This window comes from Pan troglodytes, chromosome 10 (genome assembly GCF_028858775.2).
Source record: "Pan troglodytes isolate AG18354 chromosome 10, NHGRI_mPanTro3-v2.0_pri, whole genome shotgun sequence".
Taxonomy (NCBI): domain Eukaryota; kingdom Metazoa; phylum Chordata; class Mammalia; order Primates; family Hominidae; genus Pan; species Pan troglodytes.
In genome coordinates this window covers 103,056,334-103,077,899 of record NC_072408.2, presented here as the reverse complement: position 1 = coordinate 103,077,899, position 21,566 = coordinate 103,056,334, and the positions used below count along the sequence as shown (strand labels likewise).

General features: G+C 48.9%; 1 protein-coding gene across 1 annotated transcript in view; it reads right to left on the bottom strand.

Annotated features, from left to right (window-relative positions):
- The window catches only part of ELK3 (ETS transcription factor ELK3), a 75,655-nt gene that overhangs the window by 30,678 nt on the left and 23,411 nt on the right, over window positions 1–21,566 (bottom strand). The window contains exon 2 of the mRNA XM_001146444.7: window positions 15,235–15,443. Coding sequence (XP_001146444.1) covers window positions 15,235–15,441 — 207 coding nt within the window. The 5' untranslated portion in view covers window positions 15,442–15,443. The remainder of the gene's footprint in view (window positions 1–15,234; window positions 15,444–21,566) is intronic.

Here is a 21,566-nt window from a genome sequence, read left to right as displayed (position 1 = left end):
GAAATAGGAACTAAAAAGCTGACTAGCCCAAGGTCACACACCTTGTAACTGGTGGAGCCGAAGTTTGAACCCAATTGTATCTAGTGCCAAGACCTAAGCCATTTCTGTTCCACTACCACACCCTCTTCCAGAAAGCAGCTGCATTTGGAAGCAGAGGCTGCTACTAAAGTAAATCCGTCAGGGCCAAGGGGTCTCTGCATTCCAGAGTAATAGTGGGGTTAACTGCAGAGTGCCTGGGAAAACCAGCTCTGTGCTGAGAAAGCATGGGCCTTGCTTGAGAACAGTTATTTCTAGCTCTTCGGGCGGAAGGGACCAATCTTCCGTAAGGTCCGTTCATTACCTAGAAATAGAACTGCCTCTGCCAATCCACAGGGTAGAGAAGGTGCCTGCTTTGGAGGGACACCCTAACATGAGGCACGGGGGACCCAGCACTCCCAGTGCAGCAGACTGGACATGAGCAGCCAAACTATAAGTGGCATGCCATCCAAGGGACGAGGCTGACAGGAAAACAACAGGAAGCTCGTGTCCACCATATACAGCCCGGTGATGGCACCCACTGCCAAGCTCCCCCGGCTGTCTCCAGGCCCGTGCCCAGCAGCAGCTCACACAAGGGCACAGGCCAGGAGCCTTGACGGGCCAGAAGTCATGTGGACCCAGTGCTGGGGTGAACAGATCTGGGTTTGAATTCCAGCCTCTCTGCTTACTATGACCTTGGGAAAGTTACTGAACATCTACAGGGGGCTCAGTTTGCTCACCCCTAAAATGGGAATAAAAATACCCCATAGGCTAATTTTTTCTAAAGACTCAACGCAGTCAGTGCCTCACTCACACAGGTCCTTACAACATGACCCTCACCCAGTGAATCTTGCTTAGCGTGCAATAATCTAATCATACACACTGCTCATTATATCACACTTTTCATTTTATTCTGCCTTCCAGGACAATTGCTTGGGTGGGCACCTCACTTTACAGTTTACAGAAGGCTCACACACAATCTCATGTTAGCTCACAATGCTTTGATACCCACTTCACAGATGTGAGACCCGAGGCTCCCAGCTGAGTTCACAACACCCACAAGTAGCAGAGGAGTATCTCCAGGCCGCGGCTTCCTGGCCAACACATTTTCTTCAACTCCTGCTTTTGGGTTCCCATCCAGACCACAGTCTGACTCACTCCTTCCTGACATGAAACCCGAAGTGTCCTTTCTCCAAAGTTAGAACAAGTAGTTACTGTATCTCTCCGACAAGCAAACATTCTTTCAGCAAACATTGTTTTTGTTTTTTAGAGATGGGGTCTTGCTGGCATTGCCCAGGCTGGAGTGCAGTGGCTATTCACAGGCACGACTGTTAAACACGGCAGCCTGGAGCTCCTGGGCTCAAGCGGTCCTCTTGCCTCAGCCTCCCAAGTAGCTGGGACTATAGGTTCAAGCCACCACACCTGGCTTTCAGTGAACACTGAATACACACTCTCCTATGGGTGGCCCCGTGCCAGGCTCTGAGGAATGGAGAAGGAGTGAAGCCGGCTTCTGTCCTTGAAGTGCCCCTCAGTGGCTTGGATGCGGTGTGACATCCCCTGCCTCTGCTCTGTCTCTGCCATTGAAGCAGAGGGGACAGTGAGCAGTCAGCTGGCCGTAAGAGACTCTGCTACAAATGTCTGGGGGGCAGACTCACCTCACACCCACCCCCACTAAAGAGCATCTTATGATCCTGGACTCACGGGCTCAAACGATCCTCTCACCTCGGCCTCCCAAAGTACTGGGATGAGAAGCGTGACCCGCCACACCCTGCTATTTAAGAGCATCTTATGAAAGGGCTCCTCTGACCCATAAACCTGAGCTGCTTCTCACCAAGGCAATCTTCCCCCACCCACCGCTGCAGTGAGTTTAATGTCCCTGCCAAATTCATGTCCACCAAGGACCTTAGAATGTGATCTGATTTGGAAGCAGGGTTCTTACAGATGTAATTGGTTAAAGATGTCGACACAGAATCATCCTGGATTTGGGGTAGGCACTGAAATCAATGGCTTCTGTCCTCATGAAGACACAGAAAGACACACACAGGGAAGGTGGTCATGGGACGTGGAGGCAGAGACTGGAGTGAGGGACCTCCAAGTCAAGGAACACCGAGGGTGGCTGGAGCCCACAAGAAGCCGGAAGAGGAAGGGGGGATTCTTCCCTAGGGCCTTCAGAGGGAGCGGGGCCCTGCAGATACCTGGATTACACACTTCTGGCTTCCAAAACCTTCAGAGAATACACTTCTATTGTTTTGAGCCACCAAGTTTGGGGTCATTTGTTACAGCAGCCCTGGGGAACTAATACACCCCTTTCTTAAAATTCTCTGTTCAGCGAGGCAGAGGAGGCACAGCCTGGGGCCGCCACTGGGGTGCAACTAGCCCTTCCCACTGCGATGGTACAGGCACCGGGTTAGGTGGAGCCTGGGCTGTCCCTTGTGCAAAGCCGAACTTTGGAGTGTATGCACACACACGTACACACCCACTCACACCCATTCCAGACTTCTAAGAATGACGTGCTGCCAACAAAGGCTGGAACTCTGTCTCTGAACAGGCCGACTCTGTCGGCTCCCGGGAGAGCTTTTCTTGTGGTTTGGGTTGAGGTTTCTTTGCTTTCTGGCACCAGTAAACTGCAGCGTGAACTATCTCACCAAATTTGGCCAGCCTGAAGTTGAGGCGCTCTTCATCCCTGCTGCCTGAGTACACGTGGCACCCTGAGGGTGCTAGTGAGAAGTGCTGGCTTGCTGGCCTGGCAGGACACCCCAACCCGGGAGGCTTCGACTGGACGTTCACAGCATTTTTCTCCCCGCCTTCTTGGCTGGGCGCTGCTGCTGGCTGGACCTGGAGTCCTGTCTCCCTCCTGGCTCTCCTTAAACACTCAAGGGTACTTTTATTCAAAGGCCTTTTAAGTGTTAATAACATAGAACATAAAGCTGCTCAGGCAGGGTGGTGGCTTACACCTGTAATCCCAGCAGTTTGGGAGGCCAAGGCAGGTGGATCAACTGAGGTCAGAAGTTCGAGACCAGCCTGGCCAACCTGGTGAAACCCCATCTCTACTAAAAATATAAAAATTAGCTGGGTATGGTGGCACACCTATAGTCCCAGCTACTCAGGAGGCTGAGGCAGGAGAATCACTCAAACCCAGGAGGTGGAGGTTGCAGTGAACTAAAATCTCACCACTGCACTTCAGCCTGGGTGACAGAGCAAGACTCCATCTAAAAATAATTAATAATAAATAAATAAAAATAAATAAAACTGCTCCCCAATGCAAGTCTTTCCCTTTCCCCTGCTGGGTGGGGGAGCTGCTAACACTGACCTTGACCTTCCTGTGTTGAGTGGCCACCTCCAGCGCTGGCAGATGGCATGGCGGGGCAGTGTGTGTCATTAGCCACAGGTGGTCTGGGAGTGTCTTCTCATCCTGGCTTTGTCACCAGTTGACTTGGAAACTCCCCTCCCCTCGAGGATCCTCACTTGCTAAAGGAGGGGTAGGTAGGGCAAGACGCTTTCTTGGATCCTCTCTTGAGTGACTTTCCAAGGTGACAGACTCCCTTCTGTGCCATGGAGAAGGATGCTTGTTTCTTACTCATTCCTACTACACTTGATTGGTACTGCCACGCCCTCGGCTCTGCAGGATGCAGGAAATGGTAAGAAAACCCAGCATGCGGCCCCGTAAGGGAGACGCAATGACAGCAGGAGAAACCAAGTCCCTCTGGGAGGGGCCGTGGAACAGACACGGCCATCACCAAGTGAGGCGCCAGCTGGAGGAGGCACAGAGAGGAGTCTGAAGGGTGGCCAGGAGTGAGCCAGGCAGGAAGGGCAGGGGGAAGGAGGGGGCCTGAGAAGATGCTGGGGTGGGGGGCGGCTGTGGGGGTGCAGGGAAGGCAGTTGGGTTGGGGTGAGATGGTGAAGGGAGCTTGGACTCCTTCCTGGAGGCCGCCGAGAGCTGGGAGGCGCACACACAGAGGAGTGTCACGCTCCAGTACTTTCCGTAGGAAGCGTCTTCTGGAAGCGTGGGGTATTCTGGGGCCACTCAAACTCACATTTTCAGCTGACTCAGATAATCTTGCCAGCGGTTTTTCCACTGTCATTTCAATTAAAAAATACCGGGGGCCTGTCTTTCCTCCCTGGCTGCCCTTGGGGTAATCATCAGCAGTACTGGGCATACAGGACTCAAGTCTGGGCCCAGGGCTCTGGAGCTGTGTCGCCCTCCAGCTTTGGAAGCCCAGGCATGGGCCTTGGGGGTCAACACTCTTAGTCTGAAAGCTCTGCCACCGCCCTGCTGCTGCGTCTTGAGTCCGTGATTTACACCTCTTGGAGACTCAGCATCCCCACCTCTAAAATGGGCTCAATATTGACCACCAGCACTGGTGCATCACAAATTGGAAAATAAGCTAATAAATGTAAAAATACCTAGCACAGTGCCTGGCTTAAAACAAAATGCTGCACATACGTAAGCATCTCTTTTTTATGTTACAAACTGGGGTAGGAACTGAGAAGAGCCGTGGAGGAGCACAGGTAGGGGTGGGGGAGAGGCCGTGCAGAGGAGCAGCTGAGGCGTGGGTGGACGGCGGGTGGTGGGTGCTATGCTGTGAATGTTGGAGTTTTTGTGAGTTTGTCTACACAACCACTAAATTTTCCTGCAGCTCAAATCCCAGAAGCAGGAACGCTCATGCTGGCAAACGCAGACTCGGTGTGGGCTTGGGCAACAGCCTGACGTAAGTGGATCTGGCAAGGCCGCGGGAGCTTTGGCAGCCGAGCCCCTGGCGCAGAAGCATCCTCATCAACACAGTGTTGACGGCGCTCCCGGGCCTCTGGCTCATCCCTGTTTCTTAGCAACTGCCCTATTTTGGGGGAACACTGAGTGCCACAGGGAAGCTGGCCTGGAAGCACGTGCAAGACAGGCAGCACCTTCGGTCAACACTCAGCCCCCTGCTCCCAGCAGCCTGGTCCCCTGATACCAGCTGCCATCTCCCGGCACAATGTGACCAGATTGGAAGACCTCCATGAGGCGGTTCAGCCACTCCACAGGTCTCTAAGCAGCTTCCAGGACCCAAGCTTGCGAGAGAGGCCCTGGTCATCCCCTGCGCCCCCAGGCAATAGCCCATTGCCATCTGTTATGCTTCCAACCATCTGAATAGCTGCTATGGTAGGAAAGAAAGACACTCAACAAAACACACCAGGCCCTCAACACTCACACCCAGGGCCGGGCACAGAGGGCCCCCTCGATCAATAAAACACCCCAAAGGGAGTCCAGGTCTTCCCTAACATTCCATGACCAACAGAGGTGTTCTAGAAAGTTCTGGGATATGAATGCCTGCTGGATGTTTGTTCCTTCTCCACTTTGACAACATCATTTTATCTTTGCAAAATTTATTTTGGAGGAATTAAAGAATTCCACCAGGGCCAGGTTTCTTGGGAGAGGCAGTTGATCTCAGATATGTATTATTAATACTAACATTTTCTTGTCGTGATTGCACGCCCAATTTAAAATGAATTATCCAATTAAGTTAAGAAGGTGATGCGTTCTAATTCCAGGAATAGGTTGCCAATGACTTTGTCTTGACTGTTCTCCCCGAAATCCCTTCCAATTAAGTAAAGATTGTTCAGTACATCGTGAGGCTAAGCCAAGAGGTTGCTGTGGAGACGGGAGGATTTTTCATCCTATCACCATTTTCCTCTCTTGATGAGAAGGGAGCCAGCAGAGCTTTCAGCCTCCCCCGGGGTTGAATGTTCACTGCCAGCAAGGACAAAAGGTCTGCTGGACAGAAGAGGATGAGGGGTTGTGAAAGCTTCCAGGTCTCCTTCTGCAACAACAGAGAGAACCCGTGTCTTCAGCTTCTCGTGAGCAAAAGACAGTTGCCCACCTTATGGGGATACCAGAGCCCATCCTTTTTCCCTCTCCACCTCATGCTGAAGGTGTGATAGGGCCAACTCGGCCAGCAGAGAGAAATAGATTCATGGTACCTGGCCAGAAAGATCAAGGCTGTATGGTTGGGTGTAAAACGATCCATGCCAAGAACAGTAAGAGGAGACACAGATTTTTATTTCTAAAATGGAAATCTGCTCATAGCACTCTCTTGCTTTTTTAAGAGACAGAGTTTTGCTCTTTCGCTCTGTTGCCGAGGCTGGAGTGCAGTCATACAGTAAGAGCTCACTGCAGCCTCTACTTCCTGGGCTCAAGTGATCCTCCTGCCTCAGCCTCCCCAGTAAGTAGGACTACAGGTGCGCACAACCATGCCCAGCTAATTTTTTGTCATTTTTGCTCATCTGTTATTATTAGTTTTTTGGTTTTGGGGTTTTTTTTCTGTTTGTTTGTTTTTGTAGAAACAAGGCCTCACTATATTGCCCAGGCTGGTCTCAAAACTCCTGGGCTCAAGCAATCTTCTCATCTTGGCCTCCCAAAGTACTGGGATTACAGGTGTGAGCATTCCCCGCCCCCTCCCCCATCTCCTGTTTTTAACTTTTTTTTAAATGTATTTTTATTTATTTATTTTTTTGAGATGGAGCCTTGCTCAGTTGCCCAGGCTGCAGTGCAGTGATGTGATCTCGGCCCACTGCAACCTCCACCTCCCAGGTTCAAGCAATTCTCCTGCCTCAGCCTCCTGAGTAGCTGGGATTTATAGGCGCACACCACCATGCCCGGCTAATTTTTGTATTTTTAGTAGAGACGGGGTTTTCACCATGTTGGCCAGAATGGTCTCGATCTCCTGACCTCATGATCCACCCGCCTCGGCCTCCCAAAATGCTGGGATTACAGGCGTGAGTCACCGCACCCAGCCAGCTTTTAACTCTTCATTGGCTCTCACCACAGAGTTCCAACCCTTTAGCATGATATACTCCACACTCCATTCCCCACTCACTTTTCCAACCACATCCTGCCCTCACTCCCAAGATACTCTGTGCTTGAAAGGTCAAACTCATCCACATGTCCCTGCCTTTACTCACACTGTTCCCTTCTTGGTATATCCCTTCTAACTTTTTTCAGCCGGGTAAACTCATTCTCATTCCTTAAGATCCAGATCAAGTGTCTTGACCTCCGGAGGCCTTCCCTCTGCCTCTACATCCCTCCCTGCTCTCCCAGAAGGCCCCAGCATTGGCCATGCCAGCACTTTACACGGGGTTCTCTACTAAAATTGGTTTCCTGTCTGTCTCCCCGACCAGCTGCTGAGCCCCTCAGGAGGAAGGAGGTATGTTTCCAAAGGGATGGCTGGATGGCTGAGGAAAAGGCAGAGGTGAAAGAAGAGGCCGTGTCAACTGGAGGTGGATGTATAATTAAAAACCCTAGGCCAGGTGCTGTGGCTCATGCCTGCAATCCCAGCGCTTTGGGAGGCCGAGGCGAGCGATCACCTGAGGTCAGGAGTTCGAGACTAGTCTGGTGAAATCCCATCTCTACTAAAAATACAAAACCTAGCTGGGAATGGTGGGACGCACCTGTAATCCCAGCTACTCGGGAGGCTGAGGCAGGAGAATCGCTTGAACCTGGGAGGCAGAGGTTGCAGTGAGCTGAGATCGTGCCACTGCACTCCAGTCTGGCCAACGGGAGTTGAAACTGTGTCTCCAAAACAAGGCCTTATTCAAGAAGTGGTGAATGCTGTGAATCCCAGCAGGAATTCCTGCCCCTCAGGCTTGACCCATAAGGTGCCTGGCAGTTGTCAGGGCCAGTGACAGAAATGCTCTGGGCATGGGCCCCGCTCTTCTCCACTCTAAGATGAAGGGTCCATCTGTCTGATGTTAAGGAGTGAAAGACTTGTTAGCTTGTTAATAAAATCTCTGAAAAAGATCCTTACTGTTACATCAGGTTATAACAGTACCTTCTGGAAGACTCAGTTTAAACCTAAGGAAAAAAAAAAAAACTTATCCAAAAATTCACACCATCAGAACTACAGTAACAAACCTATCTCCTAGGGCTTAAAACAAGACCAAGGGAAAAAGCTGTTTGACAGAGAGGAAGTGTAAAATGCCCAGGCCTCAGTTAAATGTCCTGTTTAGGCCTCTACGGACTCTGGTTTCTGCCCCTCACGGGCTCAGCCACAGGCGCCTCCCATGACCTGTGTGTTTCTCAAATGAAACAGGGGCCTTTCATCCACACCCGGGTTGCAAAACATGCCACTCCCTGGATGGGGCATCACTCCTTTCTTGGAATTCTAATTGGGTTTGCCCCGCAGCCTCTACAAAAGCTTAACCGGGGAAAGCAGTTCCCTGGTGGAGCTCGGATGCGGAACCCTGGCCCTCCAGACTTTCCCCACACCTGCGTCACGCGCACTCCGCACAACTGCAGATGCAGGAAGGAGCCTCTGAGCACAGTGACCAGAGCCTCCGATCCTAGCACTGCCAATCCGGGATTGGCGCCCCCAGGGTCGCCTTTTCTTCCCATTTAAGTCATCTATTAAAATCATGTGCACTTCGAGGCCAGGGAGCTGCTCAATTCCCAGCAACTCTGAATCCCTCCAAGGCAGGACTCCTCTTGGGTGGACCTGTCTCCACCCGGGGGACTTGGCTCAGCTATGTGTCTTTGATTCTAGTGTCACACCTGTCACGGAGTCTAGTATTTATACCTGCTGCAGAATCTAGGTGCTGTGCCTGTCATGGGGAGCAGTTTCCTTTTAGGATTTGCTGAATCAAACCATCACTTATAGAGGGAAACCAACACTCTCCTTTTAAGTGTAATTTTAAAAATCTAAACAAAAAGCCCAGCAGTGTCTGAAATACAGTCATGCATCACTTAACGATGAGGCTACGTTCTCAGAAATGTGTCGCTGGGCAATTTCGTTGTTGTGCGAGCATCATAGCATGTACTTGCACAAACCTGGAGGGTCTAGCCTATCACACACCAAGGCTATGCTATATGCTCTCAGGCTACAAACCTGTACAGCACGTTACTGTACTGAATACTGTATGTAGGCAACTGCAATATAATAGTAAGTATGTATGTATCTCAACGTATCTAAACGTACAAAAGGTACAGTAAAAATATGGAATTACAGTCTTATGGGACCGCTGTTATATATGTGGCCCACTGTGGACCAGAACATTATGTGGTACATGACTGTATATGGAGGTGTTACAGGGTGAATTTTGTCCTTCCCCAAACTATGCTGATGTCCTAATCCCCAATACCTGTGACTAGGACCTTATTTAGAAAGGGGTCTTTACAGACGTGACCAAGTTAAGATGAGGTCATAATGCATTAAGGTGGGCCCTAATCCAATGACCGGTATCCTCATAAGAAGAGGAAAATCGGCCAGGCACGGTGGCTCACGCCTGTAATCCCAGCACTTTGGGAGGACGAGGTGGGCAGATCACAAGGTCAGGAGTTCAAAACCAGCCTGGCCAACATATTGAAACCCCATCTCTATTAAAAGCACAAAAATTCGCCAGGTGTGGTAGCACATGCCTGTAGTCCCAGCTACTCAGGAGGCTGAGGCAGGAGACTCCCTTGAACCTGGAAGGCAGAGTTTGCAGTGAGCTAAGACCATGCCACTGCACTCCAGCCTGGGCAACAGAGCGAGACTCTGTCTCAAAAAAAAAAAAAAAAAAAAAAAAGGAAAATCTGGACACACAGAATGGGGAGAATGTCATGTGATGATGGGGGCAGCGATCCAAGTGAGGCCGCTGCAAGCCAAGGCACGCCAGGGACTGCTGGCAAGCCCGGGGCTGGGGAGAGGCCAGGAAAGAGTCCACCTGGGTCAGAGGGAGCACAGCTCTGCTGACACCCTGGCTCTGGACATCTGGCCTCCAGAACTGTGAGACAACACATTTCTGTTGTTTTAAGCCACCTACACTTTGTGGTCATCTGACCTGGCAGCCCTAGGAAACTACGGGACAATAAACAACAAGCAGTGACTACTTTTATTTTTTAGTTTATCACTCATTAATATCAACTTTCATGACATAAATGGTGTGCACTTGAGTAGTGGACACATCAGTGTTTTATCCATTTGTTCACTCGTCTAGCATTTACTAAGCAACTAATACATGCCAGACCCTGTCCGAGGTACCAGAGCGACAAAAGTGGTGCATCCAGAAGGCCACAATGAAGGCAGCTATATACAGACAGCTACAACATAATACAGTCAGTTATTTATAAATACGCATAACTGGAATGATGAGCCTCCACTGAGTGGGTTTCTGACACTGTACTAAGCACCTTATCCGCGTCATCTTATCTTCTCTTTCCATCCTCACACAGTCCGACAAGGAAGGGTGCTGTTCCCATCACCACTTTCCAATGGATGAACTGAGACTCTGAGGTTGAGGGACAGCTGGACTCTTAACCTCGAGGGCTCTGGACACAAAGCTCCCACCAGTCACTAAGACAGTCCAGAAGGTGGAGACTGGCTCCAACTGCAGGTGCTCAGAGAAGTGCCAGAGCTTTGATTCAGAGCGGTGAGGGAGAGTCATTTAAATAAGAAAGCATCTTCACAGCTGAATTTTCAGAACAGATTAAATATATGAAAATAAGCAACTGAGGAAAGAAACTGTTGTTGTCTGTCTTCAGTCATTAAAAAGCACGACAAAGTGCTCCTGATAGGTCCTAAGTGAAAAGGGCCATAATACTCAGATCCGGCGTTTCCCTATCTCCATGTGCCTGAGCAGCAACGTAGCAACAAAGGTTTTGATCTTCTTTTTTTTTTTTTTTTTTTTTTGACACAGATTCTCACTCTGTCGCCAGGCTGGAGTGCAGTGGCGCAATCTCGGCTCACTGCAACCTCTGCCTCCCGGGTTCAAGCGATTCTCCTGCCTCAGCCTCTGGAGTAACTGGGACCACAGGTGCGCACCACCACGCCCAGCTAATTTTTGTATTTTTAGTAGAGACGGGGTTTCACCATGTTGGCCAGGCTGGTCTTGATCTCTTGACCTCATGATCCACCCACCTTGGCCTCCCAAAGTGCTGGGATTACAGGCGTGAGCCACCCTGCTCAGCCTCTTCTTTTTTTAATAAATTGTGCTAAATTTTTTAAAAAGAGACAGGGGTCTCGCTATGTTGCCCAGGCTGGACTTGAACTCCTGAGCTCAAGTGATCCTCCCAGTTTCTAATTTTCTTCTTTGCACTGTCTGAAATGTTCAAATTGGTGATAGAGAAACTGTCATCTGTATTATTATTCTGACTCATGCTTCATTGTGCCTACCCTGTTTGGGGCCGTGTTCTCAGCCCTGCACACGTGTGAACACGGTGAATCCCACCACAGCCCCACAGTGTAGACTCTACTATTATACCCACTTTACAGAAAAGGAAGCTGAGGCTCAGAGAGATTAGGCAACACGGCCACAGTCATGGAGCTGGATTCAAACCCACATGATCTAGGCTGGAGCTCACGCTGTAACTACCTCGCTATTATAATCTGAGAGGGGAGGAAAAGAACACTCTGAGGAGGAGCAATGATCAAAGTGCCTCAGCCCCAACCTGACCGCATGGACACAGAGACGACCCTCCTCCGGGGCCTTCCTGACCGCATGGGCACAGGGATGACCCTCCTCCGGGGCCTTCCTGACCGCGTGGGCACAGGGACGACCCTCCTCCGGGGCCTTCCTGACCGCATGGGCACAGGGACGACCCTCCTCCGGGGGGGCCTTCTGCAAGTTTGCACACATTTTCCACTTTTTTCTCTGCTAAAAATATAACATATAACATATAAAAATAATGATATTCTCATGCTTGTCTACTCAAGTGGGAAAAATTCCCTATTAGGACAAACCCAGGGATGTGCAGTTGCGGCCAAGAGGGAAGAAATGACAGCTAGCAAAGGACAGAAGAGATGATGGGAAAAAGGACGCAGCCGCCGAGTCCAGCAGCTACCTGATTTCTGCACTGAAAGGCTCTGGATGAATGTTAGTGAGGAAGAGGAGGAGGACACCGAGAAGGAAGAGAACACTAAACGGCAAACGGTCAGGCCGAGCTGTACGTGACGCTGAGAAACGCACGCGGTTCAGGGCAGCTTGAAGTTCGGGGTGGCGCACACGGCAGTGGCCCAGGTGGCTTTGCATCCACAAAGACTCTGCTCCAATCCATCTCTCAAGCGAGAGGCCGAGCCACTTCAGACTGCCATTTCTGTGAGTCGAAAACGGTCACAGACGGGCAATGCACACAGTCAACTAACACCTATCATCACAGAGTGACACTGGCAAAACGGAAGGAAGAAAGAGGTCATCGGAAAATGTCAAATAGAGTGTGGTTTTCGTCATCTCTTTTTGACACGCCTCCTCTTCTTCCTCCCTCTTTCTCCGTCCCCTCTCTTTTTTTCCTCTCCCCTCCACTTCCCTCAACCATCTCTTTTCTTCTCATCTTCCTCCCCCTCTCCTTCTTTTCTTTTTAAACTGTATTAAGAGCCTAACTTTCCATCTTGCTCATCACTTGAGAGCATTTTATAAGGAAGAATTAACCAGCCATGCGTGCACATGTACATGTATGCATGTGCACATATGTGTGTGCATATGGCAATGGCCACATGTGCATGTGGATGTGCAAGTGGGTGTGTGTGCCTGTGTGCATGTGGGCATATGTGTGTGTGCATGTGGACATCTGTATGTGCATGTGGGCATGTGTGTGCACATGTGGACATCTATGTGGACATCTGTGTGTGCATGTGGGCATGGGTGTGCACATGTGGGCATGGGTGTGCACATGTGGACATCTCTGTGTGCATGTGGACAAGTATGTGTGCATGTGGACAGGTGTGTATGTGTATACTTGTGTGTGTGTGTGCATGTGGACAGGTATATCTGTAGAAGGAAAGACATGGAGCAATTTCTTCTGGTGGCCAAAGTCTACATGATACAACAGGATAGGAGGCTGCTCCTGCCCTTACTGCCAGCTCCAGCTTGATGCTTGGGGCTGCTCAAAGGTCATGTGGCCAGCCCCCATGCTCTGCCTGGCAAGAAAGAAAGGGGCAGTGCAGGCAGGCAGGCCACACCAGCCACCTGGACTCCTGACCTTGGGCTCTACCTGATGCACATCGTTTGCTGGGATTTTTCAGTACTGAATTTGTTTCTTTCCTTTTTTTTTTTTTCTTTTTAAGAGACAGGATCTCCCTCTACTGCCCAAGCTGGAGTGCAGTGGTGCAATCAGAGCTCACTGCAGTCTCAAACTCCCAGGCTCAAATGATCCTCCCACCTCAGCCTCCCAAGTAGCTGAGACTACAGGCATGCACTTCCACACTCGGCTAATTTTTAATTCTTTGTTGCGACAGGGTCTCACCATGTTGCCCAGGCTGGTCTCAGACTCCTGGACTCAAGTGATCTTCCTGCCTCAGCCTCCCAAAGTGCTGGGATTAGGTGTGAGGCACTATGCCCAGCCTGAGGCTCTTGGTAATAAACAAAACTTCTTAGGTTGTAATACCCTTTGGACAGCCTGACTGCCTACCTGGAACTCAAGACATTCAAAGGCAAAGGAAATGAATGGCCCAGAAGGCAGGGTGTGTGTGTGCCTTTTGGCTGGGAACCTGGGTGGACCAGCTGGGTTCAAATCCGGGCTCTGCTGCTCACTGGCTGTGTGCACCTGGGCAGGTTTCTCATCCAAGCCTCCACGTTCTCATGTGTATAAGGAGGATGATGACAGCAGCACCTGTCTATGGGGTTGTTGTAAAGTTTAAAGGAGACAAGGGGAAGAAGTGCTCAGCACAGCACCTTAGACGTCTGACAGAAAGTGCCAGAACATACTTGTTGACTGAAGGCTATGAAACTGCTCTCTCTAGAGATTTTAAAATCTGCCCAAGGGAGATAAGATGTAGTCTAAACAGGAATGGCTTTGCTAATTTTGTGAGCAGTCATTTCCAGCCCAGGACAACCCTTCATGCTAAAGAGACACAACCCTTAAGCCCCCAGGCCCAGGCCAGGCTTCGAAGAGATGAGTCAAGTCCCAGACACAGAGGGAGGACTTCTTTTTTTGATACCTTGATTGAAAACAATGAAAATGCTTTTTGAGTCTCAAAGCCCAGCTTTTAGGCACTCTGCCAGCAGGCAACGGGAGGGTTTTCCTTCAGCGGCCCCAGTTCCCACTGCAGAACTTAGAACCTGGGAAAACACGCAAAACAATAAGCCATCTGCGAGGCTTTCAGACAGTGCAATTTGCAAGAAGTGCTTTTATATCTTAGTAGGACTCTGCAGTAAGTCAGGATTAATTAATTGCTACATTAAAGGAGAGCACCTTTAGCATTTCAATGACACAATCACGTGCAATTACGATCACATAAAGGAACACTTTATAATTAATGATGTCTCTACTTCCTGAAATGTATAATCCTTATGTCTTGAATTCCAAAGAGGTTGGCAGACGGCAGACCCTAAATATAGATCAGGAACTAATATTTAAATCAGTTTTTAATTCACCTTTTAATATGAACAATAAAACCAGAACAAAAGCTTACCATTATCATGGCTCTATGCCTTTATGTCTTAGAGGCTAAATATTCAGCAACAACAGATTCAAACTGAAATGGCTAACAATTACAGGCATGAAATGGTTCTCCTAAACAGCAATAATTTTGCCCTAGCAAGCACATTAAAACTGCTTTTCCAGAAATGCATTAAAACTCACTCCAACTGTCCTGGTTTTGGCAACTACGCTATATTATCACTTATCAAAGCACTCTGCCTCATCTCTATGACTTAAAAATGAACATGTTTTTTCTTCCAATTAGGGAAGTTTCCCATGAAGTTGCAAGCACCACATACCAAGCAGTGTTCTAAGTACTTACATGTAATGGCTCGGTCGGTCATCACCACAATCCTGAGACAGGATTCCTATTCCTATTATTATTCCTATGCTGATTCCTGTTTTATAAACGAGGATACTGAGGCACTGAATTGTTAACAAATAATCTGCCAAAGCTACCACCTTCCAGGAAAGGTCCCTTTAATTGAACCACAAACCAGGCAGGATAAACAGACTTTCCGGATTTTAACACGCATTGTGTCATTCAACCAATTCAACATGAGGAAAGCCCCAGAGCCTGCCTGCATCTCATTTCTATTGTGAGCAAAGTTCTTCAGCAGACTCAGACGAAAATGCAGAAGAAACAAAATGTGACCCTCAGTAATATCCAAAGGGCGTCCAGAGGGTGGGGAAAATCCCTACAGCACAGCTTTTCTCCAAAAAGAAGGTATGCACTGCCCCTATTTTATTTTCTAACTTGATTCATAGCACGCTATTATTTTCTTTCATCAGTGAACTACGCAGAGGGGATTCCACCCTCCCCAAGACGGCCCCATGCAAGGTCAAGGGTTTACCTTGTCATAATAGTATCGCAGGGCTCTGCTCAGCTTATCATAGTTCATATTTGTTTTGTTTTTTCGGAGTCCCCACAGCTTGGCCACTTCTTCTGCTTTGAGGAGCTTGAATTCACCATCGTTCGAGGTCCAGCAGATCAAATGCTCATGTTTCTGATCCAGCAGCAACTGCAACAGGAACTGCCACAGCGTGATTGCACTCTCCATACCTGCAGGGAGAGGAGGCCAGATCAGAGCTGCTGGTCACGACGCCGACCAAACTTGGCGGGGAGAGAGGGGGCTTCAGAATGGGCAACTCAGCTGTCCCCTCCTTCCCCCAGTGAACCTAATAAAAAGTAGCTTTCACTTCCATCTCAAGGGGCCACTCTGAACCAGGAGCTTCCTGGCTGCATTTCTGTAAGGAGCCACAATTCAGAAATACAGGGAGGCCCTGTGATCCTCCTCTATTCACCACATGTCCCCACGAGTGACGGCGATGCATGGGGAATGATGCAGAACAATGATTAATGACATGACCACTTGCAGAACGAGTCCCCATTCAAACCGTTCCCCACTTAACACAAGTGTCTATTCCCGCCCATCCCATCAATTTCTTTGTGGGTCCGTGATATAGTTTGGATGTGTGCCCCGCCCAAATCTCATGTTGAATTGTAATCCCCAACGTCGGAGGTGGGGCCTGGTGGGAAGTGACTGGATCCTAAGGGTGGATTTCTCATGAATGGTTTAGCACCATCCCCCTTGGTACCATACTTGAGTTAGTGACTGAGTTCTCATGAGATCTGGTCATTTAACAGTGTGTGGCACCTTGACCCTCGCTTTCTTGCTCTTGCTCCGGCCATGTGACACACCTGCTCCCCTTTTGCCTTCTGCCATGATTGCAGGTTTCCTGAGGCCTCCCCAGAAACCCAGCAGATGCCAGCATCATGCTTCCTGTACAGCCTGCAGAACTGTGAGCCCATTAAACCGCTTTTCTTTATAAATTATACAGTCTTGGGTATTACTCTATAGCAATGTGAGAAATAACTAATATAGTCGGTCTCTAACTAAAATGCTGGACCCCATACTTTATACAGGTGCCTGGAATCTCTCTCCTGTGGTTGTGGTATATGTCTAAGTGTAACTGCCTTTCCTACTATGATGAGCTTCACGAGGAAAGGACTTTGCTGGATTATTTTGTATTGCCAGCACTCTGATAACCCATACAATGCTCAAAGCTGCCCAGTCCGTGGATGCTTGTGAAACCGAACAATCACTGCCAATTGCAGAGACCTTCCCTTTCCCGGCACTCACCATGCTGCAGGTCAAAGCCCACCATCACAGATGCACAGATGGGAAAAGCAATTTCTCCCATGAAGAGACAAAAAGCTATATACACAATGTTATCCTTTTCCTTCAACTCTGGTGTGAACTTTTTAAATGCTATTTCTTCTGGCTAAAATGCTGTTCCTTAGCTTTGGAGCCTGGTGAACTCTTTCTCATCCATTGTGACCCAGCTCAAATAGGGCCTTCTCAAGGAAATTTTTCCCCACTCCTGGGCAGTTTCTCAATTTCAGGCCTTTGAGGACTTTCAGGACAGTAGGTATTGATTCTAAGTAGTAATAATAATAATAATCCATTTGTGTTATCAATCCTCATTACATTTTTTAAAAAGGTGGTTAGACTGGCCTCAAAAGCTTTGCCCAGATCAACTGTTGTGAGTGGCACAGAGAGCTAGGGATCATCCCCTTGGATAGGAGGGAGACACTGAAGTCCTGGTGGGCGGGGGGCAGGGGACTGAACCTGGAGTGACCGCAACCCAGGGGGCAGCTCTGGGAGACCTGGAAGCCAGAATAATTGCCTTGGGGAGGGTTATTTGTACCAATATTGTCAACCCCACAACTCCTCTCAATTAAAGGAAAGTAGACTAGGAGTGCTCTCCAATTACCCACAGGGCATTTTATTTAGGGCTCTTTAAAGGGGATAGTCTTTACAGAAATCAGTATTAACCACAATGGTCTGTAAGACAGTCATTTCATTGCTGGGTCAAAACCACCTCTGCATCTCACAAATCTTGCAAGCCCCCACTTTGCTGGGATGCATGGCAGCTGACGAGTCCCAACTCCTCCTATGAACCACCCTTCTGATGACTCGGATATGAGCCACAACTTTCTTCTCTTCACTGGCACTAAGAACGGCTAACAGTTGTCGCAAATTCTTGAGATTTTCTTGGCCAAACACGTCAGTCAGTCAGCTTTAACGTATCTTTGAAACTTTAAGTGCCTGCTCAGATGAATCTGCTCCTGAGGGCAGAAGGCTGCCGGTGGGTTTGGAGGTCTGCAGGGAAGGGACTGTTGGGCCTCTGCTCACATGCCAGGTGGGAAAGTGGACGGCCACTGCCACCCCCCACTTTTAACTGACATCACGTTCCGAATGGGACAGGAGGGCAGCAGAAACATCTATCCATGTATTTTACGCTTAGCATTTCCACCTGCCTGGCCTCCTCGGAGCTTCTTGTGCATCACAGAATCACTTTTCATTGCAATCCAACCCCATGTGTCAGAGACCATGTTCTGGGCATGACTTATGAGAACCCATATGGCAGACTTGTTAAATGTTCTCAACTGCCCTCTCCTTAGGTGACTGTGTAGCCCTGCACTGGAGTGGCTGTGGGAGGAGTGCTGACATTGGGGCTTTGCCATGTGATTGCATTTGGCCAGGAGACTGACACGGGGAAGTGACAGCATCCCATTGCCGAGCTGGGGTCTTGGAGGCATCATAAATTGGCACTTTTCCTCCTGTGCTATGCTGCCAGGAAGCTGCTGCCCCAGAACGAGACACATGGAGGTGACCTGAACTCAACCCAAAGTCCGAAGCCAAGCCCCACCCGCCCATCATCTGAAGCAGCATCCGTGACACTGACTTGTGAGAAAAATAAATGCCACTGTAAGTCAGTGATCTTGGGGCAACTGGTTACACAGCACCACTGCAGCAAAAAGCTGACTATTAAAATACATGATGTCTTTGTTTAAAAAAAAATTCTCCCTTTGCTGGGGTGCTGTTATCTTTACGCTCTAGAGCTTGTGTTCAAAATCATGAGAAAGGCCAGCTGTGGTGGCTCACGCCTGTAATCCCAGCACTGTGGGAGGCTGAGGCAGGTGGATTACCTGAGGTCAGGAGTTCAAGACCAGCCTGGCCAACATGATGAAATTCCATCTCTACTAAAAATACAAAAAATCAGCTGGGCGTGGTGGCCCGCGCTTATAATCCCAGCTACTTGGGAGGCTGAGGCAGGAGAATAGCTTGAACCCAGGAGGCAGAGGTTGCAGTAAGCCAAGATCGCGCCGCTGCACTGCAGCCTGGACAACAAGAGCGAAACTCCATCTCAAAAAAAAAAAAAAAAAAAAATCACGAAAAAGTATGCTACTAGGTGTGGAGGGATCGGCTGATCACATTTTTACTCAGAGGCCACACATGGGCTAAGTGGCAGCCATGGGTGCTATGGCCATAACCTCAGGCAAAGGTAGAAGGAGAGAAAGAAAGAAAAAGGACAAAAAGGACAGGTGAAAGAGTAGAAAGGGAACCGGCAGAGGAGCAGTGGTGGGGATGGGGACCTACTGCTTCAGGGCCTCCCAGATTTCTGGAATAAAGGAACTCGCCTAGAGAAGGCAAGAGCTGTTCACTAGGAATCACAGAAATGCCCCCACAGTTCAACCAAGCTGCAGGGCTTGGGTGGCAGCTGCAGGCACAGGGGATCATCAGAGGATTACTCAGAGGGGTTGCTATGCGCAACACCGCTCCGGTGGAGGTGACTAAGGGCTCCAGCCTCTCCTGTCTGAGGCATGCCCAGCCTCGCCCCGTGCTGAGGGCCTCGTTCTCCTCTTCTCGCGCTCTCTTGAGCCACTCCTTGAACCTGGTGGATCCACCAGTTTCGATGACTGGGCAGTCATGTAGCCTTCCCGGTGGAAATCGCAGCCAGACATTACTCAGAGCTGAGTCGAAAACTACTTTCCTGTGAGCTTATCATTGCATCTACAAAGATCAGTCACTCCTGTCTGCGCTCAGAAGTCACTCTGGGGTATCGTGGAGCCCCCAGGCAGCTCTGGGACCCACCATCCTCTCTGGCCAGAGCCATCTGCATGATGAAAATGGGTGGCTGTCTGTGGCAGAGGTTTGGGTAGGGGGACAGGTGGGCAGTGGGCCACCAGCTGCCACAGCGCTCTCCATATTGTTTTCGTTCCACTCGATGTAGTTTAACTATGAGATCAAGTTTCATAATTTACACAACTATTTTCACATACAATCACACTGTACATTCCACTGCGCCTCTGCCAGCTGGAAATTTTGCCCTCTGGGGTGTTGGAAAACACAGACTTTGTACCATCATGCTGGGAGGTACGCCCTTCCAATAACCGCTAACACTACAGATTTTCGTAAACTCATCTATATGAGTATCTCTCTCACCAGAAAAAAAATTTAAACGATTTTTTTTTTCTAAATTAATTCCTTGATACCTAGAATCCTTAATGAAGTCCAATGTCTTAACAGGCAGGTACAATAAAGCCCATTTATCTGGATGCCACTTTAAGGAATGTGAGTAATTCAGACAGTACACTGTGGCTTTTATTAAATCAACAATTGAAAAAGTGGTGGTACTTGAGATTTATGTTTGATAGATTATTATGCACATGGAAGCCTGCTCTAAGTTAAAATGTTTCATCTGCCTAACTTTACTTAGCTGATTTCCCACCACTCTGAGCTTCAAAAATGTAGAACACATAAAAGGCATGCTAGAAATCTTTTTTTAAAAATTCCCTTTATCTAATGAGAAAATGCTTATCTTGGCCGGGCGCGGTGGCTCACGCCTGTAATTCCAGCACTTTGCGAGGCCGAGGCGGGCGGATCACAAGGTCAGGAGATCGAGACCATCTCGGCTAACACGGTGAAACCCTGTCTCTACCAAAAATACAAAAAATTAGCCAGGCGTGGTGGCGGGCGCCTGTGGTCCCAGCTAGTCGGGAGGCTGAGGCAGGAGAACGGCGTGAACCCAGGAGGTGGAGCTTGCAGTGAGGAAAGATCGCGCCACTACACTCCAGCCTAGGTGACAGACCGAGACTGTGTCACAAAAAAAAAAAAAAAAAAAGAAAATGCTTATCTTTCCCCTGCCTAGACCCCCGCTTTTTTAAGATTCAGGGGGTATATATGCATGTTTGTTACATGGGTATACTGCATAATGGCGGGGATTGGGCTTCTAGCATACCCACCACCCAAATAGCAAACACCGCACCCAACAGGTAATCTTGCAGCCCTCACTCCCTCCCTCTCTCCCCACTTTTGGAGTCCCCAGTCTATTATTCCCGTCCTTATCAGACCTTATTTTGAATGTACAAAATTTTATCAGGTATTTTAATGCCATTCTTTTTGCAGAATCGAACTCTGTGTTTTCATACTGAGGCCCATCAGTCTGCTTTTAAAGGCATCGCTACTCTTACAGGAAGAGGTGCCCCCTTCACATCTGATACTTTCTGGATTCCTCTGACCTCACCTCAACCTTGCAGCCTGCAGGGCCTTCCCGTCTCTGGCTGGTCTCTCACCATTTCTACCAGCACTGACCAAGACCATGGTCACAGGGGGCTGAGGCCCACCCACTCCTACTCCAGAGGGCAAAACCACCTGTTACTTGCCCCAACTCCTTTCCCTTTGTAATGCAGAGCTGTGATCTGCCATGGTAGAGTGAAGTTAGATGACTTAGAGCAGCTTGTCAAATGTGAATCATATGCATACCTCCTTTAAAGGAGCAGGAGGAAAAGTGATTCATTCTCAGTGTTGACAAATGATTTTTTTTTTTTTTTTTTTTTGAGACGGCATCTCTCTTTGTCCCTCAGGCTGGAGTGCAGTGGTGCGATCTCGGCTCACTGCAACCTCTGCCTCCCGGGTTCAAGCGATTCTCCTGCCTCAGCCTTCCAAGTAGCTGGGACCACAGGTGCGCACCACCACGCCCAGCTAATTTTTTTGTATTTTTAGTGGAGACAGGGTTTCACCATGTTGGCCAAGATGGTCTCGATCTCTTGACCTCAGGTGATCTGCCCGCCTCGGCCTCCCAAAGTGCTGGGATTACAGGTGTGAGCCACTGTGCCCAACTGAGAAATTGGTTTGTTAAAAAATAATTTTCAAAAGAGGGTTAAATCATGGCTCTCATACAGATATCAAAACGAACACGTTCGAGATTTTATTTCACTCATAATTCAGTAGGGAACCAGGCAGACATTATAATGAGTTCAAAAAAGCATCCGAATAATAGAGGCATTTATAGAAGAAGAACATTGAAATAAATGCTTAAATAGAGGCAAAACTAG